At 40.0% G+C, this 26,069-nt stretch overlaps 2 protein-coding genes across 7 annotated transcripts in view; both read left to right on the top strand.

The window, feature by feature from the left end:
• The first annotated feature begins 2 nt into the window (after window positions 1-2).
• On the top strand, window positions 3-9,352 carry edc3 (enhancer of mRNA decapping 3 homolog). 4 transcript variants are annotated; one of them, XM_083560883.1, is made up of 8 exons: window positions 57-86; window positions 120-204; window positions 643-822; window positions 935-1,218; window positions 2,060-2,401; window positions 2,890-3,043; window positions 3,231-3,448; window positions 5,941-9,352. In XM_083560883.1, exons 3-8 carry the CDS (start codon window positions 659-661, stop codon window positions 6,273-6,275), a joined length of 1,497 nt encoding a protein of 498 aa, XP_083417009.1. In that variant the 5' UTR covers window positions 57-86; window positions 120-204; window positions 643-658; the 3' UTR covers window positions 6,276-9,352. The 4 variants fall into 4 exon arrangements, with proteins under 4 accessions (XP_083417011.1, XP_083417012.1, XP_083417009.1 ...); XM_083560885.1 differs by having other exon boundaries at window positions 3-204; XM_083560886.1 differs by having other exon boundaries at window positions 33-204; window positions 658-822.
• A 3,204-nt stretch (window positions 9,353-12,556) lies between these two features.
• csk (C-terminal Src kinase) overlaps window positions 12,557-26,069 on the top strand; it is a 41,947-nt gene continuing 28,434 nt past the window's right edge. Inside the window, exons 1-2 of one of the 3 annotated variants that reach the window (XM_083560890.1) lie at window positions 12,557-12,846; window positions 13,633-13,758. The gene's annotated coding sequence lies outside the window, so the exon portion shown is untranslated. Of the gene's footprint in view, window positions 13,248-13,577; window positions 13,759-26,069 lie in introns of all 3 variants that reach the window. The other 2 variants (XM_083560889.1, XM_083560892.1) reach the window with 2 other exon arrangements.

Raw genomic sequence — 26,069 nt, 5'->3', positions numbered from 1 at the left:
ATGGGGCGGTAGTGAGTTTAAGCGCGTGCATACGGCGCTTCACACGGCATCCGCGAAGAAGAGAGAGAGAACGCGAGGAGAAGAAGGAAAAAGAAAAGAAGAAGAAGAAGAAAAAGAAGAAAAGGAAAACAACCAGACAGCGCAACGAAAATATATATCATTATATCATTTGTTTTCACTTATTTCTAATTCCACTTGTACCAGGTGTGTATCTCTGTATAACTCTATAAAACCGAACAAAACCTTCGAGCTGTTAGCACGCTAATGGTTTGTGGAAAGTAAGCTAGCTGGCTAGTTCTGCTAGGCTAAAGCTCGTCTCTGTATTATTTCGGTATAGCCGCTAGCTGCTGCGCTCTTTGTAATAGAGAAGCACAGTAACCACGTTGTTGTTTTTTTGTACATGTTTTTTAAACAATAATATGTTGTTTTTCTGGTTGTGTGTTTATATATCTACATCTGTCTTAGCCAGTCTAGAGCTAATTGTTTTCAGTCAGACTTTTATAACTAACTTTTCTTTGTATCAGCTAGCAGTTGCAATGTTTACTTAAAAGAGGAATATATATATATATATATATATATATATATATATATATATATATATATATATATATATATATATATATAAAATCTCCCCTGATAAAGGTGTTCATTAGGCAGAATGGCAGCAGAATGTTTGGGCAGCCTTGTTTCAATCAACTGTGGTCCGACTTTGGGGATGTACCAAGGAGAAGTGTCCTCGGTTGACCAGGCCCGTCAGACCATCTCCTTGAAACAGCCGTTTCACAATGGCATCAAGTGTTCGGTGCCCGAGGTAACTTTCAGGTACGGGTTCAGGTTCAGAATTGTGTCCCATGTGCAGTAAAACCTGTTTGTATTTCTACATGAAATGGGTTTTCTGCATTCTAACAAAGCAGCACCTAATGTCTGTTTACAGTGCTGTGGACATTAAAGATCTCAAGATCTTGGAAATCCGTAACTGCTCCAATGGAGTCACAAAGCGGAGTGTTCCTGAATCTGGCTCCTCTGTACCCGGCTACACAGGACGCAAGGACAAAGGAGCAGGGAATGGAGTCAACAGTGTGCCTGTAAACATGCCCAAAGCTGAACCCAGGCTTCAAGATGGCGGCATGTCTCCGTCACAGCACTACTCCAAGAGCTATATAGAGCGCCATGTAGAGATTGGCCAGAGTAAAGGCTTCAGACGAAGACACAACTCATGTAAGTATACGGTGGGAGGCAGTGGGAGCCTCAAACATTCTTTTATGTGACGTATATACATTGTAATGAAATGTAGTTTGTTTTGGACCACGGTGCAACACACAGCAGGACTGCAGAAGCACAATTACTGGAGAGACCCCTAATGCATAATCTTGAGTAAATACTAAAGGGGTGTAACGGTACATGTATTCATACTGAACCACTTCAGTACAGAGCTTTCTATTCGGGGCACATGTGCAATCTTTTTTTTTTTTACATGCAGAACGTCCAGGGATCGGGCTGTCAAGGCCCCCGCCTTCGACTGCTGCCCAATCCTCTCAGCACCGGTCCCTTACAGTCCCTCCTGCAGGCGGTAAGCCCACGGGAAGGCGGCCCCACGTCGCTCCGACGTCACGGTCCTTGATTTTATTTTTCTCGTAAGGGTCTCCTGGAGCGTAGAGGGTTAACTGCCTTGCTCAAGGGCCCAAGAGTGGCAGCTTGGCGATACCGGGGCTTGAACCCCCGACCTTCCGATCGGTAACCCAGCGCCTTAACCGCTGGAGCCACCACTTCCCCCGTTATAAAACTGACAAAAAAAAAATAAATACATTTTGTATTGCGCTCGCACAAATTCGTTGACACTTCCTTGTTTTTTGGGTTTTATGTCCAGCTTCAAGAATTTCTCATAAAAGGAGAAAATCCTGACAATTCTGCATATCGAGGGAGTAAATAAATAAATGAAGGATGGAAGAGATGAAGACATTTGTTAAAATATGCTGAAATAAGTAGAACAGTAAAGAACATATCCACACTTTGTGTTTGTTAAAAAAAAAAAGTAGTGCCTGATTATTTTCTATTTCAGGGTCGTCCAGCAGTCGAGGTGTAAATCAGGTCACGCCGAAGAAGAACGGCTCGAAGAATGGTCAGATGAAGAACAAAGACGACGAATGTTTCGGCGACGGCATGGACGACGTCCTAGACGAAGACTTCGACTTTGAAGGGAACCTGGCCCTGTTCGACAAAGCCGCAGTGTTCTCGCAGATCGAATCGTCGGACCGGCGAGGCAACGGCGCTCGGTCACGGGGAAATCCCATAGAGCAGACGCCCTCACGTTACCGACATGACGAGAACATTCTGGAAGCCAAGCCTGTCGTCTACAGGCAGATCATAGTGCCTCAGTCAGGGGCAAAAGAATATAGCACTGGTAAGAAAATGATGAATAGTGAGATGTTGAGGTTTTTGTTGGGGGTGACGAGGATGGACAGGGTTAGAAATGAGTTTATTAGAGGGACAGGGCATGCAGGACGTTTTGAAGACAAGGTGAGGGAGGTGAGATAGAGATGGTTTGGGCATGTGCAGAGGAGGGACAGGTAGGAGAATGCTGAGGATGGAGCCACCAGAAAGAAGAAAAAGAGGAAGGACAAGGAGGAGGTTTATGGATGTGGTAAGGAAAGACATGAGGGTATTTGGGTTGAAAGAGGCAGATGTAGAGGACGGGGGGGGGGTACGGAGACTGATGATCCGCTGTGGCGACCCCTGATGGGAGAAGCCGAGAGAAGAATATGATGAATAGTGCAAGTTAATTAAAAATTGTTTAACGTCTGGAGATTTTTATTTAACATTTTGTAAATTATTCAGAAATTATTTTGGAATCATGGGAATTTTTTTTTTTACATTTATTTTTTGTTAAAGATTCGGGGTTGGTTGTCCCCAGTATCTCATACGAGTTGCACAAGCGCGTGCTGAGCATGGCTGAGAATTACGGCCTCTCTCTGGAGCGCAGGCTGGAGATGACCGGTGTGTGTGCCAGTCAGATGTCTCTCACACTGCTCGGAGGCCCAAACAGGTCAGTGTGAATAAAACTGTGTAGTCTGTATAGGATGTTATATTTAAAGTCTTATTTTTTTAGTTTAGAGACATTATAACAGCTATATATTTTAGATCAGCATTTTTGTTTCACCTGATTAGTGTCCCTTTCATTTTGAGGGCTAAAGTAGTATGTACCAGACTATTCATACGCTCTTCTTTTGTAGGCTCACACCTAAAAATTTGCACCAGCGTCCAACAGTGGCTTTGCTGTGTGGGCCACATGTACAGGGAGCTCAAGGAATCAGCTGCGGCCGCCACCTGGCCAACCATGAAGTGGAGGTCGTCCTCTTCCTCCCCAACTTCGTGAAGATGCTAGAAGCCATCACCAGTGAACTCGCACTATTCAGCAAGACGGGTGGCAAACAGGTTTCCAGCGTCAAAGGTACTTTTTTTGCAAACAAACCTCTTGTTTGTGCTGAACTTTTAGTGCCTGCTGTAAAACCGGTCATTGAATGACACTAAATTAGATTTAAATATTAAATATCACGCATCACATATTCAAATACGATGTGGTATCGAAGCTTCAAGACTATATGGTGCTAACTGGTGATATCCCGACCTCGTGCGTTACCACGTCTGCAATTTCATCATGGACAGCAAGTTAGAACAAAGAGCGACCGTGAAATTCTGTGTGAAACTGAGCAAATCAACCGCAGAGACGTTTGATGTAAGGAGATGCTGCAATGAGTCATTCGAGGTGTTTTGAGCAGAGCACACCATTATGGAGCCATTATCCGGCACGAATCGCAGAGGGTGCTTGACACGCTTCAAAATGAACGCTTCCACGAGATAATTCCAGAAGTAGCAGGAACGCTGGAAGAGCTGTATTTCTGTGAAAGGGGACTATTTTGAAGGTGATGGTGTGAAAACGTAGATCACTAAAGTACTTTCTTGTAAACAGAGCCAGTCTCAAAACTTTTTGATACCACCTCGTATTAGAGAAAAAACAACAGTATAATCAAAATAATCAATTCTTGTGGTAATCTAAATAAAGAGGGTAAAGCCTGTACTACCTACTTACATTTACAGTCTTCAACAAAATGTTTATATACATAGGTTTATATAACAATGTTTATATAGCTTTCTCACTCAGTTTGTTAATATTTTTCCAGGGTGTTCAGTTGGTTGTAGTAAGTTACAGCTGTGTGATGAAGTAGACTGAGAAAGTTACAATGTTTTGAGGATGCAAAAATGGTGGTTTTTAATCAAATAAATACACTGACCAGGAATAACATTGAGACAATAACATTATGAGCAGTGAAGTGAATAACACTGATTATCTCCTTATCATGGCACCTGTTAGTGGGTGGGATATGTTAGGCAGCAAGTAAACATTTTTTCCTCAAAGTTGACGTGCAAGAAGCAGGAAAAATTGGCAAGCATAAGGATTTTGACATGGGCCAAATTGTTGTGTAGATGACGGTCAGAGCATCTCCAAAACTGCAGCTCTTGTGGGCTGTTCCTGGTCTGCAGTGGTCAGAATCTATCAAAAGTGGTCCAAGGAAGAAACACTGGTGAACCTGTTACATGTCTTCCCTCACCACATCCATAAACCTCTTCCTTGGTCTTCCTCTTTTCCTCCTTCCTGGCGGCTTCATCTTTAGCATTCTCCTACTGATATACCCCATGTCCCTCCTCTGCACATGTCCAAACCATCCCGTTCTCGCCTCCCTCACCATGTCTCCAAACCGTCCGACATGCGCTGTCCCTCTAATAAACTCATTTCTAATCTTGTCCATTGTCAACACTCCCAACGAAAACCTCAACATCATCAGCTCTGCTACCTCCAGCTCCACCTCCTGTCTTTTACTCAATGCCACTGTCTCTAAACCGTACAACATCGCAGGCCTCACCACAGTCCTATAAACTTTCCCTTTCACTCTTGCAGATACTCTTCTATCACAAATCACTCCTGTCACTCTTCTCCACCCACTCCACCCTGCCTGTACTTTTTCCTTCACTTCTCTAACACACACTCCATTTCTTTGCACAGTTGACCCCATGTAACTAAACTCATCCCTACTCTCACCACAAATCACAATATCATCCGCAACCAACATAGTCCATGGTCTGGTCTGTCTGACCTCAGAGGCGATCCTTGATGCAGTTCAACCTCCACCGTGAACCAGTCTGTTGTTCCTACTGCACACTTCACTGCTGTCACACTGTCCTTGTACATGTCCTGTACCACCCAAACATACTTCTGACACATCTGACTTCCTTAATACCATAATTCCTCTCTCGGCACCCTGTTGTACGCTTTCTCTAAATTCAGAAACGCACTGCAAATCCTTCTGACCTTCTCTGTACTTCTCCATCAACATTCTCAAAGCTAACATCGCGTCCGTAGTGCTGTTCCTCGGCATGAAACCATACTGTTGCTCACAGATGGTCACCTCTTCTCTCAGCCTGGCTTCCACTATTCTTTCCCATAACTTCTTGGTGTGACTGATTAACTTTTTTTCCCTTTTAGTTACTGCAGTTCTCCCTTATTCTTAGATCGTGACAGCACACTCCTCCATTACTCAGGCATCCGCTCACCTTCCAAAATCCTGTTAAACAATCTTGTTAAAAACTCCACTGTCATCTCCCCTAAACATCTCCACACTTCTATTGGTATGTCATCTGGTCCAACGGACTTTCCACTCTTTATCCTCTTAATAGCTGCTCTCACTTCCTCTATACTAATCCTATCCACCATCTCCACATCATCCAACCTTTTCTCTTTTCCTCACTCATCAGCTGCTCAAAATACTCCCTCTCATCATCTCAACACATCACATTAAAATGATTGATTATATGAATCAGTGATCCTATTGTGTCATGTATGTTAATTCATTTAGTGTTAAGCCAATATGTCCTTTATTTTCTCAGATTTACCAGATACCCCAGTGGACCTGGTCATAAACTGTCTCGACTCTCATGAGAACACTTTCCTGAGGGAGCAGCCGTGGTACCGGGCAGCGGCTGACTGGGCCAATCAGAATCGAGCGCCCGTGCTCAGTATAGATCCTCCCGTGAGCGGGCAGGAGCAAGCTGTTGAGGCGAAGTGGTCCCTCTGCCTGGGCCTGCCTCTGCCACTGCCAGAGAGAGCGGGTCGAGTCTACCTGTGTGACATCGGCGTGCCACGCCAGGTGTTTCAGGAAGTGGGCATCAGGTACCACTCGCCGTTCGGCTGCAAGTTTGTCATCCCGCTGCACTCAGCATAAACATACTCTAACCCGGACTGTAACGGGGCCAGGCACAGGGTCAATGAGCCAGAACCTGCCTTAAATCCCGCCGTGATCAGATGTTGGCGTGAGCTAGCACCTTCTGTCGTGGTACTGATTCCAGCATCTTATTTCTGTTGCATTCTTCAAAGCTATATTCAAATCCTGGATGTTGAATTGGGAAAAGGGAAAAACACTGAAGGATACCTACAGCTTATGGTTCAGCCCTCTTTCGCTCTGTGTGCGTGTTTACTGTGGAACCAGCCTCTGACTCTTTGTGCGTTTTAGTTCGAATTTAACAATCTTTAATCGATCCTTTGTAGTCTTTACAGAGTACTGATGTGGTTTGAGCTGTAGGGCAGCTCAGATCTGTAGGGCAGCTCAGATCAGTTTGCACAACTATGTAATATTTCATCTTATTTAATGCTGTGTAAAGATGTCATTGGCACAGAACCAGAACAATCGTACTCGGGATTGAACCGGTCTAATTTCCCTTCGATTCCTTTCGACATTATTTTGTGTTGAGAGAAATTCATTGAGTTTGGTTCCTCCTTGGATGGGGGGAAAAAACAATGTTGCATATGTTATTGTATTATTATTCTTTTTTTTTTTCAAGCTTTTGCCAAATGTGATCAAAGTCAGCACTGATTTGTGCAGAGTCTGAAGTCCTTGGGATATGTAAAGAGGTAATCAAAACTTTGTTTGACTCTGTTGCCCAGTAGGATTCTTAAGATATATTCTTTCTTACTTTTTTTTTTATTTTAATTTTATATTTTTTTCCCCCCTTAGAGTATCATAATGACTCCTTTTATTTGTAGGCCTGAATGACAGACAAACACCAACATTTCTTCTCACTTATTCAGTTTATTTCTCTTACAAGAGTTGTGGCACAGCTTCGATATCTCTGATGCAACATTATAACTTTTAATAGAAAACAGCTACACAAATACTATGATGTGGACTTTTATAAGAGATTCATGATGAAAACATGCTGTCATGTTTCAAGCTATTTGTATTTGAAGTTGAACTGTTTGTTTAATTGGAGTTCAGTCTACAAATTGGTTGTTTGAAGAATTGTTCAATGTTTTTACTGTGTCGGTCTTATTTACCGAACGATGCATTGTTTTCTTCACCCTTATTACTTTTTGTAGAAACAACCTTTTTGTAATTTTACGACCTGCCTTTTTTATAGGTTTTGCCTTACCTTTTCTCCAAGCTCATTTGTTTTGTCTTGCACTGTAAAGATACTAGTAAATAGATTGGATGGACACAGAACCCAGCATTACACACAAGCAGGAATTCGTCCAGGTATTAAAGATATCGTGTCTGATACATGACTGAAGTCTGATTTAAGGAGACACTGGTACTGGGTTTATTCATCTCTCTGGGTTTCCAGTGTCCTCAGCATTAAAGTGGCTGTATGGGAATTCCTGGATAGGTGACTTATTGTAAAATTATATGTAAGTTGTATATGTTTGTGGTTATAGACTGATAAATGTATACAAAATGCTTCTTCAGTGGGTGACAATGATCATATTGCATATCGTTGCCTATTTCGCGTCATAGGTGCACTCGCCAGTTGTCAAGTAGCTTATATTACCCGATTGATAGGCTGAATGATATTGGTAGCGAACATGGTCCTTATTGAGTTGGGAGGAAAATGTATAAGAATGAACGTTCCAACGTTATGCATGTTATTACGGTAAAAGACCAGGAGGCAGTAGTAAAAACGTTGTACAAAAGTGCCAAATGTGTCGCTGAGTTAAAACCTAGACGTTTGTAACAATTTAGCTGCACTTGCACTATATGTCCTGAAGCACAATGTATTAGCTCAGTGTCAGAAAGCAGAGACATTCAAAAGAAAAAAAAAAAAGAAAAACGTAGCTATAAACATAGGTTTCCGCTGTTAGAGTTCTTTTTGTTCTCTAATTCGCAGCAATGCAGCCAACGGGGTTTGCGTTTTTGCCTTGTCATTGTTGACTTATTTGCATTTATTAAATCTTGAAAGAACATTTAATCTATGCAGAGATGAGGGGAAAATAGAATTGGCATTTAGAGCTGACTTGTATCTCAGCTGACCAGCTGTTAACTGGCCTTTCTAAAAAGAAAACCCATTCTGGTAATGTTTACAGCATTTAAGAAATGTTTACAGTGCTTAGTAAGCAAGAACTCTGAGAACTGTATCTTTCTTATAATCCTAAATCATAGCATTGGTCATTTCTTTGCATTTTCTAAGTTGCAATTTTATTATTATTATTTTTTTTCCCCTTGATATTTAAAGTGTTGGAAACCTGAAATGAAGCTAGAAGTGATGAGAGAATTTTTTTTTTTGGTGTGGTTTATTTCAAACCATTCAGCTTTGAATCACTCCAGAGGATATGCCTTTTCTTGGGCAGTATCAGTGTGTTATCCCCTAAGCACTGAGTTTAGCATATTGTGTGCAAAGAAATGCACTTGTACCATTCCAGGAATGTGAGGTTTAACTAACTTTCTTTTTTTCCAGAAAGCTCTGTTAACTGCATTATCTTCTAAAACGGATCAAAAATATTTACCATAATATTTTTTTCTCCCACAAAAAAAACTGGTGTTTTCTGTGGTTATTGCAATTGTTACAAGCCAATCGTTTTTTTTTTTTTTTTCTTTTTTCTTCTTTTGCTTTCTTGTATTGCATTGAGACTGGGTGTTAACCTTCTAGTCAATTAAAGCCAATGTACGTTATAATGTTGCCTTGTTTTGCATATAGTCGTGTTCAATGTTCAGGTTTAGGGCTAATTTACAAATGCGAAATATTTCGTCTTTTGGTTTTCCTTTTTTTTTTTGCTTTTCACCGTGTCAACAAAAATGACTATTTTACTCTCCTGGTTCATTGTTTGGAACATAAATCAATTGCAATGATTTAGTTTGTTACTTCTGTAGCTTGGTTTGGAAACGGATACCTTATTATTTCCAAGTCACTGATGATGTATAACATCAATGTTTATGAAAGTTTGGGGTCAACACATTATTGTTGACTTAATCCCTCAATTCACTCAGTTGAAATGTTAAAAACTTGAGAATAAAGACAGTCTTAACTGCAAGTCTATTGTCATGTTAATAGTCTTTTTTGATAACCAACTTTTTTTTTTTCCTTCCCTTATTATAAATTTATATACAGTCTCCATTAGCAATGAATTCATGCAACGATCTTGCATATAGTAAAACACTATTCATGTAGCATTCTTATTAGTATTATTGATTGTGATTTAATGTAGGAAATCACTCCGAATTCCTCACAAGGTGGCGACGTGACGCCACATTTTCTATCTGTAGCGGTTCTTCTGCATTGTGGGCTGTCCCGAAATCTTTTGAGTGGTTTAATCCTCATTTCTAGTTCATGTTGTAGGTTCAGTAAGTAACTTTATCAGGACCCTTGAGTATTACAGACTATAGAGCCGAGGTGCCCAAACCTTTTTCAAGAAAGGGCCAAAAATCTAACTTGATGGGCCTAAGAGCTGAAAATAAATCTTACATTATACCAAATATTATTTCAACTAATGTTGCCATGGTTTCTCTCATTTATGATTTCTATAATATTTAAAAACAAAAATAATAGAAAACATTACATTGTAATCGGCATAATTAATGCGGTTTTATTTTCAAAGTTCCAGTTCGCTAAAAATGATAGTACAATAAAGTTCAAGGTCTCATACAGCTACTCAGAGACTTCTAATGAGGGACAAGAAGCTGGTCTTTGTCAAAAGTTTTTGACAGCATTCTATATCCCCCTTTTTTCCCCCCTCTTCTTATTTATGGGTAAATCAAAGATCACAGAAATCATACCGAGAACCAGTCCATCTGAGCACATTTGTTTTATGTATCTCCCTTGACATACAATTAGATTTTCTTTTAGGTGTGTTTTTATAATTTTTTTATTATTTAACTTCAGATTACTGATTTATCCTGGTCAGAGTCACGGTGGCTCTTAAGCCAGTTGCAAGAATACATCTTGAGCACACATTCCCACACTCATTCACATCTCAAACACAGATCACCCCAGGCCATCTTGGGCTTTAGTTTGGGCATCTCTGCTACAGAGCAGCTGTGAGGCAGATTAAAGCAGTATAATTAAGTAAACAATGGAGAGTGGCAGCTCAGTGATTAAGGTACTAAACGTTGTATCGTTTAATAGTTTAGTTGTAAAAATGAGCCGCAAGTTGCTCTGTATAGGGGCATCTGGTAAACAACATAAATGTAGAAGTAGACAATCATTCTGTAAACCAGAAGTTCTCAAACGTTTTCCCACCCTTAGCATACATTTCTTTGACAAATGTACTATTTAATTGTATAACATTTTTCACTTAGAAAATCCATTTGCATACAATTGTCATACATTTGTGTAAAAAACATTTTTAATATTGGGAGCTCACAAAATTGATAAAATGGTGGATTATCATGAGGTTGTGTTTTACAGATATCATACCGAGAACCAGTCCATCCGAACACAAGTTTGTTTTATCAATACGTTTTTTTTTTTATGTATCCCCCTTGAAATACAGTTAGATTTTCTTTTAGGCGTGTTTTATAATTCATTTGTGTTTATTATTTAACTTCAGATTACTGATTTATCCTGGTCAGAGTCACGGTGGATCTCAAGCCAGTTGCAAGAATACATCTTGAGCACACATTCCCACACTCATTCACATCTAGGGTCAAAATAAATCAGTATTATACTTACATTAATGTTTCTGAGAGATCATGCAGACATGAGAACAATGTGAAAATCTACAGAGACTGATAGCTGAGCTTAGGAGGACAGACAGATAGCAGTAGAAGGCTGTGCATTTCACACACAGCCCTTCAGTGGTGCCCTACCTGAATCCATCGACCTCTTAATATCATCATTATGAAATCATCAATATTATACGGAAGCACAGTATAACAAAGCACTGCATTAATGACAAGTATCTCATGCTATGAGAATGAATGTCATTTCTACAGCAAGAAACCAGATGAACACAAGTCTCCATTCACTGCAGCCACCTGCAAACATCATCTCTTGCAGAATCATCAATATGAATCTCATGAAATGACCTCTGATTTTCAGTGCATTTTTGTGTACTATTTCCATGCGTAGTGGTTTTCCTGGGCATTTGAAATTAAAGCAAATTGTGTGTTTTTGTGCAAATTCAGCAGATAAGAAAACAAAAAAAAGACATGAAAAAGCTTAACAACTTTTTTGGACTGCCCTTTCAGCTTTTTTTTTTTTTTTTTTTTTTTAAATGTTCTTGTAAATATATCCGTGACCAAATCCATTTCTTCTCCTGTGTCAGTCTTTGTGGAATGAATAAACGGTTATTAAATCGACATGAATATTTTCGAGCTTGTGCAGTTTGCTACAGAAGTGATTTTATAGATTGTAGGCTAAAAGAGACTGCAGTCCTGAAGGCCTTGCAGCAGATAGATACCTTTGACCCAGGTAGCATGTGATGTGATGGCTGAAATCAGATTGGATAGAAACTCAATACTAAACTTACACTCAGTTATGCTGCTCCTAATAGAATATTGGAAATAACTGAATACAAATTCATGGACAAACTATATTAGAATGTAAGTCAGTGATTCAGAGACAGCCCATGACAGATTAGACTAGACTAGACTGGGATGGATGAATGGATAACATTATAACCACTGACAGTTTAAGTGAATAACACTGATTGTCTCTATTATGGCATTAAAACTGCAGCTCTTGTGGGATGTTCCTGGGGTGCAGTGGTCAGAATATATCGAAAGTGGTCCAAGGGAGGAATAGTGGTGAACTGGTTACAGGGTCATGAGCGGCCAAAGGCTCATAATGTACGTTTGGGAGTGAAGGCTGGTCCATGTGGTTTGATCCAACAGAAGAGCTCCTGTAGCTCACATTTCTGAAGATGTTACTGCTGTTAATGCTCGATGGGTCAGGACTGTTTTGGCAGTCAAAGGGGGACCAACACAATATTAGCCAGGTGGTCATAATGTTATACCTGATCTGAATGGATGGATGGATGGATGGATAGATAGAATTATCTATCTATCTTATATTTAATACATATCTGAAAAATATTTGACAATGCATATTTTAATATAAAAAAAATGCTAAAACGATGCCACAAATTTGATCCTACCTACTGAGTTTGAGGCTCCGCCCCAAACACCAGCATACTCGCCTACTACATAGTATTCAAGAGTTCATTTTTCTGTCACGTGTCCCTCCTTACTTTGTAGCACGGAAGTGTACTCGTGTTCGGAATCTCCCCACGTAATTTCAATGGGAGTTGGCATGGAGACGCGCGCGTGTGCCCAGAACTGCGCATGCGCTCTGGTGTGGTTCGCATTTAAAAAAAAAAAAAAAAAAAAGGAAAAAATCCGCTTCCTTTTCAGGGCGCATGTATGCAATTTTGTGTGTGTGTGTGTGTTGCTGGAGGTTCCGGAGAGCACAAGCAGGTCTGTTGAAGGCTTCGGAGCTCACAGATACTGACGCCGCATCGGGTGCCTTTGTGTGCGGAGGTCCTGCAGGAGCTGCAGCAGTCTGGTTCCGGCTTGCGGTTTTCGCGCTGTGAGTGGAGCGTTCACACGTGTGTGTGTTCTTGTTTTAGGTTTAGATTCAGGTTTACGCCTTCCTCTATTGTGTGTTGATGAAACAAGGTTGAAATAGAGAGAGAGAGAGAGAGAGAGAGAGAGAGAGAGAGAGAGAGAGAGAGAGAAGCAGACACACATAGAGAGAGAGAGAGAGAGAGAGAGAGAGAGAGAGAGAGAGAGAGAGAGAGAGAGAAGCAGACACACATACACAGAGAGAGAGAGAGAGAGAGAGAGAGAGAGAGAAGCAGACACATACACACAGAGAGAGAGAGAGAGAGAGAGAGAGAGAGAAGCAGACACACATACACAGAGAGAGAGAGAGAGAGAGAAGCAGACACACATACACAGAGAGAGAGAGAGAGAGAGAGAGAGAGAGAAGCAGACACACATACACAGAGAGAGAGAGAGAGAGAGAGAGAGAGAGAAGCAGACACACATACACACAGAGAGAGAGAGAGAGAGAGAGAGAGAGAGAAGCAGACACACACATACACAGAGAGAGAGAGAGAGAGAGAAGCAGACACACAGAGAGAGAGAGAGAGAGAGAGAAGCAGACACACAGAGAGAGAGAGAGAGAGAGAGAGAGAGAGAAGCAGACACACACACACACACACACACACACACAGAAATAGAGAGAGAGAGAGGTAGACACACACACAGAAATAGAGAGAGGGGGAGAGAGAGAGAGGCAGGCAGACACACACACAGAGAGGGAGCGAGAGAGAGAGGAAGCCCTTCTCAGGCGGCTGTTGCATGTCTTTAGTCTGTTTAGGGACAAGACCCGCGGCTGTTGCTCTGCCTTTGAAATCAATCAATCAATCAATCAATTAATTATTCCGGGAAATCTTCCAGATCTGCTCCTCACCATTCACCATCTGAGTGCATACAGGTTAGTCTGGGTTTATTATTAACATCTGCTCTCTTGGTCGATGTTTAACACCTCAAACAACTTTGTCTTTCTGCTTTCAGACCCATGCGACGGCAAATACAGTCTTGCACAATGTCCTAACTTCTGTCTTTTCCACTCTTTTTCTCCTGAGTCCTCAGTCCTCGTTTGTGCATTTATACCCAGTACAATGTGTTCATTTGAAGCCTGTTTTAAAATGGGAACATTGTGCAGGATATTGAGTGTGTACAAGGGGCTTGGCCTCGACACAGCTGTCCCAGTTATGCTGTCTCAAGTGGCCCTGCTGAAGCTGCTCCCAGTCTCTTTTGAGACTGTGCAAGTGGCCCACTGAGAATTGTTTTGTTCATTCTCTGGGATTCCCAGTTCAATTCCCAGGAATGTGGACAACATTCCAGTAGAATGGCACACAATGCGCTTTTGAGTCCATCCAGTTTGTCTAAAAGAAGGAAGCGAGTCTTTCGGCCGGGGCCATGGACTCGACCCCCGAGTGCACCTCGGGTTTACTGGATCCAGAGGGACGTGATGGATCATGTCCTTATTATAGATGTGGGAAACGGAAGAAATGCAGTTTTCGCAAGAATGTCAGTCAGAATCCTGTGCTGATCTGTGCTCCAGATTATAATATTCACTGACCTAAGTGTCACTGACCTAAGTAAGCATATGCGTAAGGAAGCATAGCTTTTATACGAGAGAGTATAATGTTGGAAGGTTGTGTAAGGGCAGTCATCTTAAAGTGTCTTAGGGGGAAATGGTGTTTCTCTTAGAAGATTCATACATCAATAACATAACGAATTGTTATTGATGTATGAAAATAGAATAGTTACTCTCTAATCATGGTGGTGCAGCAGATCTCGCTGTCTCGCATGCTTCAGGGTCCTCAGTTCAAATGTGAACTTGGGTTACTCTGCGAGTTTCTCATCTTTTTTTACATTTTTGTATTATTTTTGTATTTTTATTCTTTAGTATTATGGAAACTTTTAGAGGTACCGCATTGCTTGGATTTTATATATCTTTTTCTACAGTATGTCACTAGTCTCTGCTAGCTCTAACGAATTCTTGTTAGTGTGTATACAACGTGTGTGTTTATATAAAATTTTTCCTCTTCGTCCAGGTTGTTTCTGTTTAACAGTTTTGCGACTTACAAACTAAACATGACGTTTAGTTCCTCTATATATAATACAGGGAGAGATGGAGAGAGAGAGAATAAATGAATTGTGTAAAAAGAATTTGAATAAAATTTAAATCGTATATACATTTTGGTTTGAAGTAGAATTGAATTTAAGGAACGAAATGAACAGGCGTATGTATGTAAAATATATATGTTGGCATCATGTGCTGTGTTTCAGTGGAAAATGTACAAAGTTATGATACTTTCCATTTGTTCGTGTTCTGCCTCTCAAATCATGCTGACAGGTTTAATAGACTTCTCTAAAGTCTATGACCGAGTGTGAATGTGTATTCTGCTGCGACCTTGACCCCGATAAAGCACTTACTGAAGCGCTATATATTGAGGCATGTTTTACTGAAATAGCATAGCGGTGTCTAACTTGAGGTCGATCTGTAAGTGGAGTTTTAATACTCGTGCTTGCCCACATTTTCTTTTTAATCAGAGCTTCGTGATTTTGACATGTAAACATTTAAACACGAATGCTATATTACCTCAAATTGAACATTTAAGGTCAGTGTGTGTTAATGTAAGGGGGGGGAAAAGGCTTCTTTGTTATTAAAATAGGATGGAACAACCCCATCCACATCCCCACCAGTCAAATGGGCAATTATTCAAATACCAAAGTATTTCTGGTGTCGAAAAAAGGCGCAGTGTTTTTTTTTTGTTTTGTTTTTTTTTATTTATTTTTTTTTATATGGAGCTGATTTGAATTAATGAACAAGAGATAGATTTAGTCACGCTGGCTTTAGAAGGTCACTTCCTCCTTCTCAGCACAACGCGCACACTCTGACCTCGCTGGCAGTCGGGCACGTTCCAATCAAATCCCACAGCCTGCACCATCCTACACACTCAAACGTGTTATGACAGATGTGCTTTGTACTCCTGATGTGCGCTGGTCATAAGGATATTGTAATACTGACACTAATATTTTAACTGGAAACACAGAGACTGATCAGATTTGATGCTCCACTGATTATCTAACTATTCAGTTTCCCGCAAAAGTTAGTACACCCCTCAAATTTCAGCAAATATTTTAGTGTCTTCCCAAGGGACAATACTATAGAAATGAAACTCGGATATATTATAGTAGTAAATGTGCAGCATGTATAGCAGTATAGATTTACTGTCCTCTAAAAATAACTCAACGTGCAGCCATTATTGTCTCAATAACTGCCAACAAAAGTGAGTACACCCTAAGTGAACATGTCAAAACTGTGTGCAAAGTGTATATATTTTGTGTGACACCATTGTTATGTAGCACTGCCTTAATGCTGCTGGGTATGGAATTCACCAGAGCTGCACAGGTTGTTGCTGGGATCCTCTTCCACTCCTCCATAATGACATCACGGAGCTGCTGGACATTAGACAAATGGCGCTTTTTCACCATCTGCTTGAGAATGATCTACAGGTGCTCAATAGGGTTCAGGTCTGGAGACATACTTGGCCAATTATTCACCTTCAGCAAGGCAGTTGTGTTTGGAGTCGTTATTATGTTGGAAAAATGTACTGAAATGGTTGTTGAAATGTGAGGAGTGTACTCACATTTGTGAGATACTGTATGTGTTATATAGTATACATATATTCTTCATGGCACCTGCTAGTGGCTGAGATATATTAGGTGGCAAGTAAACATTTTGTTCTAAAACTTCATGTGTTAGCAGGAAAAATGGGCAAGCGTAAGAATTTCATTGTGTTTGGTGAGGGCCAAATTGTGCTAGCAAGACGACTGGGTCAGATCATCTCTACAGAGCATCAACTGCAGCTCTTGTGGGATGTTCCTATTCTGCAGTGGTCAGTATTTATCAAAAGTGCTCCAAAGAAGGAACAGTGGTGTACCGGGGACCGGGTCATTGGCAGGGTCCGAAGGCTGGTCCGTGTGGTCCTACATACGAGCTCCTGTAGCTCATTAACTGCAATTACTGCATTATCAGCAATTTGCTGTTAATGCTGGAAGGGTCAGGCCTGTTTTGGCAGCAAAAGGGGGACTAACGCAATGTTAGGCAGGTGGTCATAATGTTACACCTGATCGATGGCTGGTTGGTGTATATAGTTCCAGAACTTTTCATTCAGGCCCGTCATTTGCGGAGGGGTTTCCCCTGCTCTGAATGATTTTATTTGCTCAACCTGCTTTCTTTTATGCCCTGAAGAATACTGTGGTGAAATGCTCTTTATTTAGACTCTTTCTAAGCCCCACTTTGTGGTAGCATGAACCTGTCACTTTGTTTACCGTGTCCAAACAGCACAATCGCAGCTAACTTTCAAGCGCACATCAGGCTTTTATAAAACAAGCTCGTCTTTTGATGCTTCTGTCGCTCGCAGCATTTCCGACGCGCTTCACTCGCACACGGCCTCTACATGAGGCGCTCGGGTGAAATCCGCCCTGGTAGGCAGGGTGTAAACAGGATGAATGCTGCCTTTGCTGTGCGTCCTTTGGGCCTTTGACTTTGACAGATGCCATCTCGCGAAGTACGACGCTTCCGCAGAGAAAGAAGCACTCAGAAGGCCGAGTGCCGGCGCGGCTGTAAACAAGCTGTCGTCGATCCTGTGATGTGCCACGCACACTTAATTAAGACGCACACGGGAGCGACAGCAACAGCCTAGTCCTAGAGCTGATTTCCAGGTTTGCGTCAGCGAAACGAACGCAACAGTGTTGGCTTTCAGGAGCACATCTGCAGAGTGGGAGACGGGCCACGCTAATTACAACTTCATGTCTACAGCTCATATAGTATATGACGCAAAATCATCAAGCACACAGCAACTGGACTGCTAAAAAACTCTAGAGAATATAAACGTTTCAATAAGACAGAGTTTAGGCAAGTCTATAGATCTGTATTCGGGCGATGAACAAATTTTCCAAAAGAGATTTCCTCAGTTATGATGCTGGAAATCGCTAATATGTATAGCCTGTCGCTCCGGAACCTTCCATGAATGATCAGTTGGGTCGCTGTTTGTTTACTGTGAATTATTGTCAGCCTCATTAAATTCTTCATTAAAAGATAATGATGATCATAAATACTTTATTAGGGCAGCGATTGTTGTCTTTAAGATAAGTGGCGCTCAAACAAAATTACTCACGGTATCAAAAAGCCATCATTTTTTCAGCAGTCAGGAGTTTGTACATAACTGCTGTATTAGTTAGCAATGTGACTAATCGTCAAAGGAAACTGCGTTGCTGTCAAATAAATGGAAAAAGCATCTTCTTGACATCTGACATCTAATCACATCTTATTTGCGGTTTACGTTTCTGTATAAGAAGTTTGACGTGTGCGGGTTAATGGTATACTCTGGGTGCATTAAATCACAGGCCGAGATCAGTCAATATCAGTGGTAGTGTTCTTGCTCAGCTGTTTGCAGCTGTTTTGCTGTTTTAGAGCTCACGTCCCAGAAAGACAAACATCTGTAGCTGTTCAGGGTGGAGTAAGGGTGGCCAACTTTTCTGTCACACACACACACACACACACACACACACACACACACACACACACACACACACACACACACACACACAGACAGACAACTCAAACCCACATTACTTTCATACATGTTATTACAAACCCATCTTAGATCCTTTTTTTTTTAGTTCCTGGAATCCTCTTCATTTGACCTTTTTGCTCCTTTTTCGCCAGCCCTCTACTTGCTGGGCGACTTATAGCGTTAGCGTGGTCCAGATCTTAATCATCAAACGGGGCTGGACGAGCTAATTTTAGCCCGAAGGCATCGTGATCAGAGCGAGACCCCTGTTCTGAGAGAGTGCAGCAGAGAAACGGAGAGGTTGGATGGGAATAATTACCGAGGTGAGGGACATGCTGTGGGCTCAAACTGCACGTCTTGCTTCCAGCTTCTATTTCTGCTGCACAAAACCCAACTCGGCCCTGCACGTTCAGCGTCACTTCAGTTGTGTGTTATTCGAAATGTGTGTGTTTTTATAAAAGATTTGGTATAAATCAAATGCAAATCTTTAATACTGCACTTATTGAACTAAGGTATAGTAGTAGTGCTGCAATAATATAACACATGCAGAAGAATATCACAAAAACATTATACACACAGTATCCTAAACTCGTGATTTATTTATTTATTTATCTGGCCACATTTCTCAAAGCAATATGATTTGTAGCTTTGCTCACAAACTGCAAGCAGTAGAGACTAGTTTAATAAATGTTAATTTTTGTTGTATTAAATAGAAAAGTATTTGTGGTGGGGGGGTTCAGTTAATAGGAGAAAATCTGCTCAAAACAGCGTTGCATCATATTCTTATACATATAAATGTATAAGAATATCTTAGAAAAGTGATTCCTCATGAAATAATCGATATAAATATACATATAATGCCCCAGCCTCATACCAAATGTACATTCTTTGCATAATATTAAGACATTTTACATTTCCAAATAAAACCATAATACATTTTGCATATATGAATGTATATACCTTCTTTAGCATTCACTTAATTTTTTTTTATTTTTTTAAATCCACAGTTATTTAGTCATTTTAGTTTGATTTTTTTTTTTTATTTCTTGACCCAAATTTAATCCATATGCATTTTTTTATTAATAAAAATCTTCTGTTTAATTCCCTCTAGGACACTAATCACAGTTATGTTTATTTTTCTGAAATGTAGTTCAATTTCAATTCCATATCCCAAGAATCAGTGCAGACAATTTGTTACCAGATGAAACTACCAAATTTTGGATTTCATTTAAACCGAGGTCACCGTAAGGTCAAATGTCTGAACTGGTTCATCTTCAAAAATGTTCGTTTTACTTGTTTTCATTCATGAATAATATTTGAATGTTCTCATATTTTAATATGCACACAGACAAAAATAATTTTCGAAATGAATATTATTTAGAAATGACCGATTCAGACTTCAGGAACACATACTTTTGATCTCTTTTTTTTTTTTTTTTTCAAAATTATGCGAGGAAATCTGTTTAAAATCAATGCGAGGTAAATGATGTTTTTCTTGTTCAGGCCTATTTACGCTCACCAAACAACACGCAAATAATCCAGAAATATAGCAAAATATTTAAAAGAAATTTTCCTTTGAATATTTAAATATCATACAAAATATAAAATTGTATGAGTATCTCATTTTATTGATGCACAGATTTCAAAATGTAAGTAATACTGGTTCTACAGGACAGAAGGCATGAGGCGATTTTTAATTACACAGTGTTACTTGTACACACTCGTAGATGTTGTCAACCATGTTTTAAAATATCCTCTCTATCTTTCCTTTAAGTTTTGTTTCCTCAGTAGTTTTAAAGGTCGAAGAAATGTACAGAAAACTTTTCATTTCCTCTTTTAGAGAAAGCAATCCTCTCATTCTTCTCAAAGGCTAAAAAATATACGGAATTCAGCTTTTCTGACTAACGATACTATGAAAAAAAACGCGGTTATATGGCGTATATATGATAAGGATAGGCGATTATGTTGTTGTTGTTGTTGTTGTTATTCAAATGAAATATGGACAGCCTGCCATGTGATGTCTGCACGTCTGAATCTACAGCCTCGCTGTTTGCCGTTTAATCCCACTGCTTTGCATACAAATGGCAAGTTTTCCCGGAACGTTCCGAGACCTCGCTGGTTCTATCCTGCCGTGCACACGGCTGCGAGTAAATACTTCTAATCCCTCGCCTTTCTGTCCGAGCACCTGCCTCCGAATCCTGAACGCGGTTTCTGAAGCAAAACCCAATTCTGCTTCTGTAGAGTTTCAACAAATTGAACCGCGAGTCTCCGAGCTCATGATTCTCAGGCTGAGGACGGCTGGAACATCTGCCCCGCCTGGTGTATTCTTCTAAACTTAAGGCTTAATGCTGTTACTGTTGAGGTTTTTTGATTGATTGAAGAGATCATTTGCTCAAAACAACAATCTGAAGTGCATTCTGTGCACTGGGTTCTCCATTGTGCAGTATTTAAAAGATAAAAAAAAGTTTGCACAGTATTTGTACCGCAACAACCCCCCCCCCCCCCCCCAACAACAACCGACCAACTACAGCAGTCTAAATTTTGTATTGTAAGAAATAATAAATGCATTAGTCAAGACATAAAAGCCATTAAGTGCTGCACAATCCCACGTTTCTGTAATTGGCAGTCTAGGTTAACACTGGAAGCTAGTTAGCTGGGGAAGTAAATTTACAAGGGAAACAAACAAGGATCTTATCTTCAGCAAGTCATTCTGAGATTCAGTGTTGGTTTGGTATGTAAAAAGGTACTGTTGAAGTCTGGCTCGTCATTAAAAAAGATTTTTTTCCTCGGTTTCCTCAGCATTTTGACACCTCTGTATGGTGTTCACTCATTCGTGCACGCTAATGAATCCTCCTAGTATTAATCTTTGCATCCTCCACCATACCATGTAAGTCAGAGTGCAGCAGAGCACGAGATCTGGAAACATGCCTTGCAGTTACAACGTTGGCGTGCGTCAAACAAGTGCAAACATACGTAGCTACAAATTATAGCTGGGAAAGTACCTCACTATCAGTGAATACAATCGGGACAATTTTGCTGAAAATATACAGTGAGAGAATATCATACAATGTTGTAAATGAAGCAAACTTTTTTTTTTATGTAAATTTTTTTGATCTAACGAATGTGTGTGTTTAGGAAATGTGATGGAGGGGTGAGTGTATGCGCATGTGTTTTAGTAAAATTGCAAGATTTATTTTTAAGCTGTGTTTGTTCATTCAATTTGTCTGTGCGTTAAAAGAAAGAATATGAAAAATCTAAAAATATTTAATTATTCTTGCCTCATTGCAAAAAAAAATGTATAACGTATACATAATATCTTAATACCTAAAAACAATTGAGCTGCCAAATTAGATACAAATTCTTTAGCAGTATTTTTCAAAGAACTGCTTTTTTAATTTTAATGTAATTTTTTTTTTTGTTTTTAAAATTAAATGTAATAATAATAATAATAATAATAATAATAATAATAAACAAAAAAAGTAATTTGTTCAAAAGCTTGGACCAATGAACCCAGGTTTCTGATTGGTCCATTCCTGTGTCTCATTTTCCAGAGCTGTCTGAAATGTAGACGATTTTAAATAGTTGTATTAGCAAGTCTTTTTAAAGAATTGCACAAAAGTTTCTGCTGGTAATTGTGGGAAGCGAGTGCCATGTAATGCAGCCAATGCTGCAGTTTTTAACAACTTCTTATTCCGTGGCTTTATGATTACAGTCGTCCCTCGTTTATCGCGGTAGTTACTGCCAAAATCGGCCTCGAAAAAATTTAATTTCCGCGATAAATAAATAGACGCCACCATGAAAATTTAATTTTTTTTGTTTAAGCCATAAACACTACTGTATATTACTGTAGCGTAGCCTATACATAGTTTATCTGCTTGTTTATCGGTTGAAGCGTCCTATGACGTCAAAAAAGGGTCTGAGTTAATGATCACTACACGTCACTACATTTATTTTTATTGGCTAAATCCTTGTGAGATGTCTTCAGCTCTGCCCTGATGTACGGTATTTTAGGTATACTTTTACTTCATCATTAATAGTTATATTTTTATGAATAAATGACCTTATTTCAACATAAAACTCCATAAAAACAATTCGCTATACGTTTCGATTTATTCACGATAAATGGGGACCGTTCTCGTATCAAAACAGTTGCGTGCCGAATTGAAAATCACGAAGAAGTGGGACCGTGAGATTCGAACCGCGATAAATCAAGGGACGACTGTACTAAATTATGCTTTAAATCTTTGTTGTAAAACGATTGCTGGGATGCTAAATGGAGGTGATTGTAAACATTTGCGACACCTATTCACTGGGGAAATAAAAGGTTTTTATTTGACTCACCCTCATCAATATACACATCATCGTAAAGCCGTATGATTTTACACAAAATACATCAGTGGCTTTTACAAGTGATTTGTGCTTTTTTTTCCTGCAGGAAACAAGTCTGTTCGTGTCCTTGGTTATTGCACACACATACCACTGTAATACTCCTTCAAGTGGCAAAGTGTAAGAAATTGCATTACCCATTAGGAGTGGAGTAAAAGTACAAATCCTCTTCTAAAATATAACCCCAGTAAAAGTAACAGTTCTTCCTAAGCATTTCAGTTCATCCTAAGCAAAAGTATTTGCAGTATTTCCATAAGCCATGTGAACCTAATACTCAATACTAAACAGGACTAACACACACACACTCACACACACTCACACTCAAAAGAACAAATCCATCTAGACTGTTTGCAAAATTGCTGCTAAACAACCAATATTTGCATGTTAAGTATTTTGTTATTATATGGACAAACTCATTTGCACTATTTGCACTAAATATCTAATGTCACTCTGTTTACCATCATGCTGTCTGGTGTAGTTTGCACCAAATGTTTGCACACGTGCTTTTAATGAAGTGTCCTAGTAAATTACGTGGTGGTTTATTCGTATTATCTTGTGCTATTCTATGTCGTTTTATAGAGCAAGTTGGTCCTGTGTCTAGGGTTTACAAATATACAATAGTACAGGTATACAATTACTTTGTTACTGCCTGCCACTGTTCGCTCTCAATTATAGCTGCAGTGTAAAGAGACAGACAGGAAATGCTTTTGTCGTGTAGGTTTTCTGTGATTGCTTTCTAAAAGCACTCAGCAATTTGAGCCTGATTTCAGTAAGAGATGCAGCTAAAATAAAGAAAATGAAGTACACTGGTAATAATATGCATGACAGGAGCCAGGCAGTGTTCTCATTCATCCCACAGAGGCGCAAAAGTAAATATACTTTAATACTGAATATTGTGGCTGACTCGCTAGTACATTAGAACTAGGAATTACACTGATCAGGCATACCATAATGACCACCTGCCTACTATTCTGTTGGTCCCCCTTTTGCTGCCAAAACAGTTCTGACCCATTGAGGATCAACAGCATTCACTTCTTCAGCAATGTGACCTTCAAGAGCTCGTCTGTTAGATCGGACCACACAGATCGGCTGTCGCTTCTCACATGCATCCGCTTGTCCGCCTATGACCCTGTCGACTGTTCCTTCCTTGGAGCGTTTTTTATAAACACTGACAACTGCAGACCAGGAACATCCCACAAGCGCTGCAGTTTTGGAGATGCTCTGTCCCAGTCATCTAAACATCACAATTTGTCGAACTCACTCAAAATCCTTACGCTCGCCCACTTTTCCTGCTTCTAACACATCGAAGTTTGAGGACAAAATGATCATTTGCTGCTTAATAAATCCTATACACTAACAGGTGCTTTTATAGGAGATAATCAGTGTTATTCACTTCACCATTCATCATGTTATAATGTCATAATGTTATGCCTGATCCGTGTATATTTGTTATTGATTATCAAGCACACCGAGTCTCATATGTCTGTAGTTGTAACAATGTTTGCTGCAAATAAATGCAGTTCAGCAGATCATGTGATAACACAGATTATATACTGTGAGGTGAATAAACAAATGAAATCTAATCAAGCTATAGTTCCTGCTCTAAAAAAGTGACTTCTCGAATCTGGATGGGGATAAAAAGCATTTTTCCTGAGTAAGTCAATACTTGAGTGATAGGAAAGCTGACATACATACACTCAAAAGTATTAGGACACCTAACTTGTCCAGCCATATGCATTGAAGATTTTATTATTTATTTTTTTTCTCGAACTTTTAAACCAAAGTATAAGGCGCTCAATTGTATAGGATGTCTCTGAAGATGGGAGCATTACATTTTCCTTTCACTTGAACTACTAGATAGATAGATCTTGAGCGATCTACTATAGAGCTCTGACCTCAATCCAGGATTCTTCACCTCACCTACATCAGTACCTGACTTTACTATCACCCTTTTATATGAATGAGCACAAATTTCCACAAGCACACTCCAAAATGTGTGTGTGTGTGTGTGTGTGTGTGTGTGTGTGTGTGTGTGTGTGTGTGTGTGTGTGTGTGTGTGTGTGTGTGTGTATCAATATATAGATATAATATACATTTCATGCTCTGGTGGCTCTGTGTGTTTTTTAAATGACACAAAGGACTTTGCTGAAAGCGCATACGGGTACGGGTGTGGACTTTACCGTCCTGAAGTGCTTATCTGGTTGCACGTCATGTCTGCACTCTTACTTCCTGGTTCCTCATGTCACCTAAAGGCACTCTCGCCCTTTCCTTTTCTGGTTAAAAACGGCATCAAGTCAAATCAAGCTCGAGATCTCTGAGGTTTTTTGGTGGGTGGTGTGTGCGACTAAAGTTTGTCTGCTTTATTATCGGCGTATTTTCTTTATTGACTTTATTGTCTTCGTTTTCCTTCTACACTGTCCTTTGATCAAACTTGTTTTACAAAGTCTAATGATCAGTGTATGCTGATGCATATCGCACCCAGTATGAGAAGCATGCAAACGTACAATGCCACGAAGACCTGTCACAAGAAATCATCTTCGAAGCTTCTCTTTTGGTCCAGACATTTTATGCACCAGGTTCATCTGAGCACATGGGACACTCAGAAGCACTTGTGAATGAGAAGGAAAGCTTTGGCTCTTCTGGAATTTTCCATGAATATATTTTTTTCATCCAGATGAAGTCTTGTTCAGGAGCATGCAGGCTTCCAGTTGCTGTGTGTGTGTGTGTGTGTGTGTGTGTGCGTGCGTGCGTGCGTGCGCGCGCAGCACACTTTCTTGAGAAGACCAGAAATGAAAAGTTCTCTTGTACTAGATCGGGCCCTGAACACGCATTCCTCGAGTAATGACATCATTTTTATGGGGTACAAGTCTGGGCACACCCCGTACTCTTCTGAGAAAAATGATACTTTACATTTGTCTTGCTTGTGCTCGAACATATAAAAAACAAATTAAAAGATTTGATTTTCACCCAACTTACAGTTTGTGCCGTTTTGCAAAGCGGCAGCATCCTGCTATTTGTTGTGGTATACTTTATTTCTTTCTTTTTTCAAGGTGTTTTCATGCGATTGCATCACGTTTTCCCCTTCTCTGCACAGTGATTATCTTCTCTCTCTCTCTCTCTCGCTCGCTCGCTCGCTCGCTCGTTCTTTTTTTGGGTTAAAAAATCTTTCAGATACTGATGGGCGTTTAACAGTTTCGGAAAAAAAAAAAAAAACAGTTGAAAGCCTCCCATATCAGTATTTATAACCATGTGAGGTCTTTAGCGGCGT

This window comes from Silurus aristotelis (assembly GCF_946808225.1).
Source record: "Silurus aristotelis genome assembly, chromosome: 14".
In the NCBI taxonomy this organism is placed as follows: domain Eukaryota; kingdom Metazoa; phylum Chordata; class Actinopteri; order Siluriformes; family Siluridae; genus Silurus; species Silurus aristotelis.
The sequence above is the reverse complement of the archived record's forward strand: the minus strand, read 5'-3'. Positions and strand labels throughout refer to the sequence as shown.